The 3897-nt window shown below is 44.9% G+C and overlaps 1 protein-coding gene across 1 annotated transcript; it reads right to left on the bottom strand.

Annotated features, from left to right (window-relative positions):
• Positions 1-1363: 1363 nt before the first annotated feature.
• LOC119159827 (uncharacterized) lies at positions 1364-3897 on the bottom strand. The gene has a single exon (XM_037412666.2). It carries the CDS (start codon positions 3722-3724, stop codon positions 2555-2557), a length of 1170 nt encoding a protein of 389 aa, XP_037268563.2. The 5' UTR covers positions 3725-3897; the 3' UTR covers positions 1364-2554.

Here is a 3897-nt window from a genome sequence, read left to right on the forward strand (position 1 = left end):
TTAGTGATGTGACGCTGATGTCGTATGAATACGAAGAATGAATGAAGCGAGCTGCACGGTTTTGAACTGATTCTAGAGCGCAGATGAGGTATGCTTGGTGCGGGTCCCAGATGGCGGATGCGTATTCCAATTTCGGTCGCACTAGTGATGTGTAGGCAAGTAATCTTACTTGCATTGGAGCACTTTTGAGGTGACGTTTTAAAAAGCCTAAGGTTTTGTTATACGATGAAATGATGTTTTGGACATGCGTACGCCAGATCAGATCGCTAGTCACGGTGACACCTAGGTATTTATAAGAGTTAGTCAGTTCTAGGGGTAAGCTGTTGATTGTGTACGGAAACATGAGCGGATTATTGCTACGCGTAAATGACATAGTTTTGCATTTATTTACGTTTAGTGTCATTAACCAAGTGGTACACCATTTCGAAACGTTAGTAAGATCGTTCTCTAAGGTTAACTGGTCAGAGGTGTTTAGTATTGTGCGGTAGACAACGCAGTCATCTGCGAACATACGTATATTACTGGTTACATGCAAAGGTAAGTCGTTAATATAGATTAAAAATAGTAGCGGGCCAAGGACGGAGCCTTGAGGGACACCTGATGTTACTGGGATGGCAGTAGACAGGTGGTTATTTACAGCGACGCGTTGTGATCGATTAGTAAGGAACTCTATTATCCATTTTATGACGGTGGGATGTAAATTTAGTTGGGAAAGTTTAGCGAACAATCGTTGATGAGGCACCTTATCGAATGCTTTAGCATAATCAAGAAAAACGGCATCAGTTTGTACGTTAACGTCGAGGTTAGTATGAATGTCATGCAAGAAGGCTGCCAGCTGTGTTTCACACGACAACCCCTTGCGGAAGCCGTGTTGTGAAGGGTGAAAAAAATTATTGCTGTCGAGAAAATTCATTATGTGGGAGTAGATGACATGCTCCATGATCTTGCAGGGGACGCTTGTTAGGGAGATGGGGCGATAGTTAAGTGGAGAGTTTCTATCGCCTGATTTGAAGACCGGAACGACCTTCCCTATCTTCCAGTCACATGGGATGATTCCTGAGGAAAGGGACTGGGAAAATATTAGAGCAAGAAAGAGCGAAGCACTCTCTTTAACATTTTTTAGAATTTTGGAATTGATACCATCCATGCCCGCAGAGGATGACAATTTCATTTTTTCTATTATAGACAATATTCCATTTGCGCAGAAATTGATTGCTGGCATGTCATGATTACAATTAAAGCCAAGTGAAGGTATGCGGGAGTGTATGCTTGGTTCATCAGTAAAAACTGTAGCAAAAGAAGCGTTGAATAGATTCGCACATTCCCCGTCAGTAATAGCTTCACCAGATTCAAGGGTTAGTACAGTGTCACACGGTTTGTCAGCCTTAAGTGTTTTCCAGAACTGTCTGGGATTAGTCTGCAGTAGCTTGGGTAGGTCTGTGTTATAGAAGAAGTTTTTTGCTTTGCGCAGGGCTAAAAGATAATTGCGGTCAGCCTCATAGTACCTATCCCATACACTCGGTTGACCTGCACGTTTGGCAGATCGGAATAAACGTTTCTTTTTATTTTCAAGGCGTTTTAGATTTTTAGTAAACCAGGGTTTGTTGCAGGTGCTTGTGAAGCTGACTTTAGGTATGAATTTATCGGTTAGCTCCGTCAGTTTACCGATGAAGCGGGTCCAATTCGTATCTACTGTGTGTTGATGTAAAGTTGCTTGGAAAGTGTGGAAGAATGCGCTAAGAGCTTCGTTTATTGTTTCGTAATCCCCTCTGTCATATAGATGGATCGTTTTTTTGTAGGTTTCTCGTTTAAGCGGTTGAAAAGAAAAAGTGGCGTGAATTGTCTTATGGTCACTGATTTCGGGTAGATAGTGAATGCGTGACAGGCTTTCAGGATTGTTGGTTAGTATCAGATCCAGGACACTGGCTGTATCTTGCGATACACGTGTTGGCTCTGTGACTAGTTGGGTCATGTTGAAGTTTAGGCAAATATCAAGAAACGCATTAGCTTCACCTACACCCGTAGATGAATGCACATTGCTGGTGCGCCATTCTATTTGTGGGAAATTAAAATCACCGAATAAAAGTACGTGCGCGTTTGGATGAGCAGACGTGAGCTGGCACATGGCCTGATTAAGTTGGTTGCTAAAATTGGAACTAGCACGGGGTGGTCGGTAGCAAACGCCCAGTACAACGGACTGAGGATGTGCCTTAATAAGTACCCAGAGCATTTCTAGCTCTGTTTTAATATGTACGACTGAGCAAGATAATTGCTCGTGAACAGCAATGAGTACACCGCCACCACGAGTAGATGCGCGGTTATTCCTGTACAACTGGAAGTTTGGTAATTCTGACAGAACTTCGTCATCACGGATGTCATCAGTTAACCACGTTTCGGTAAGTAATAGCACATTGCTTTCAGAGGATGATACAGTGCTAGATATAAGTTCCCGTTTGGGTAGGAAACTGCGAATGTTAGTGTAAATAACAGAAAGTGAAAGAGTTTTGCTAGTAACCGCAACAGCGGTCGTTTTTTTTTCCCGGTGGCTTGATTGCTACGATAGTTCTTTGACGGTGTTTGATTCGGCGTCGAAAATGTAGCGCTTCTGATTCATGTGCAGTGTTTTGAAGTGCATTGAAAATGGCTTGTTGTTACTTCTCGCAAAAGCAATTAGTTGTTTTCTAGCATTTTGGACTGAGCGTGAGAAGTCTTCACCTATGCCGTAACTTGTCCCCTTAAGCTTGCGACCATTCGATAATATTGCAGTTTTTGTCTTGTGCAGAGCAATCTTCACGATTATGGGCCGGGAGCGTTCAGGTGAATGTCGACCGAGACGATGCGCGCGTTCGATATCTCTTGGTTCTAAGTGAACCTGTAGGTTGTCCCGGCAAAGATTCATTACCAGCCGCTCCGATTCAGAAAATGTTTCAGATGCGGAAGGGTCCGGGATACCGTAAAATATTAGGTTGTTTCGCCTTGAGCGATTTTCAGCGTCATCAATACGGGCTTCTAGTGCAAAGATTCTGCAGGAGGTCTGCTCCGTGTTAACGCGCAGGACTTCTATTTCTTTTCGAAGTGGTACCAGAGACTGATAATGACTTTCAAGGTCTGATAATCTTTTGTTCAGTTCGCCAATTGTTTTATCGGTGTTACCGAGCTGAGACTTCAAGCCCTGTACTTCTGCAATTAGTTGTGTTTGACCTGTAGACAGCTTACGCAATTCAGCAAGAAGGTTCTCAGAGATATTTGAAGGGCCAGGGTTAGTTTCAACATCTCCAGCTAGAATTAGTAGTGCACGAATTACATGGACACACTCGGCAATAATAACCATACAGCAATGCGGGCTTGGCAGCTGTACCAGAAAGTAATTACCAGATCTTTTCGAAAAGACAACGTAGGGCTCACCAACCTGCATAGCGGGAGCGAATTGATTAGTGATCCGTGCAGTGGCACAGACACCAAGCCCACAGCGCTCCGTTGAAGGTCCTTGTTCTTTTATAGGTGTCGGGCTCGTGGATGTCGATGATGATGCAACCGTCCAGGCTTGGTTGAGCTCAGCTGCCCAGAGTCCCTCTTCTGGTCGAGCCAGGCATTTGACGATAGGCAGAGGGCATGCGCTGCCTTCGTCGTTTCCAGGACAGCTGAAGCCATGTTCCGCCGGCGCTACCGCATGCGCAAGCGCAGGTAGCAGCAGATGAGCGATGACGTAAAGGACCATCTGCATAGCGGGAGCGAATTGATTAGTGATCCGTGCAGTGGCACAGACACCAAGCCCACAGCGCTCCGTTGAAGGTCCTTGTTCTTTTATAGGTGTCGGGCTCGTGGATGTCGATGATGATGCAACCGTCCAGGCTTGGTTGAGCTCAGCTGCCCAGAGTCCCTCTTCTGGTCGAGCCA

Source organism: Rhipicephalus microplus, unplaced genomic scaffold, assembly GCF_043290135.1.
Source record: "Rhipicephalus microplus isolate Deutch F79 unplaced genomic scaffold, USDA_Rmic scaffold_18, whole genome shotgun sequence".
In the NCBI taxonomy this organism is placed as follows: Eukaryota; Metazoa; Arthropoda; class Arachnida; order Ixodida; family Ixodidae; genus Rhipicephalus; species Rhipicephalus microplus.

Excerpts from the sequence above, each read along its gene's own strand:
- LOC119159827 (XM_037412666.2), bottom strand. The coding sequence starts at position 3,724 with ATGCAGATGGTCCTTTACGTCATCGCTCATCTGCTGCTACCTGCGCTT.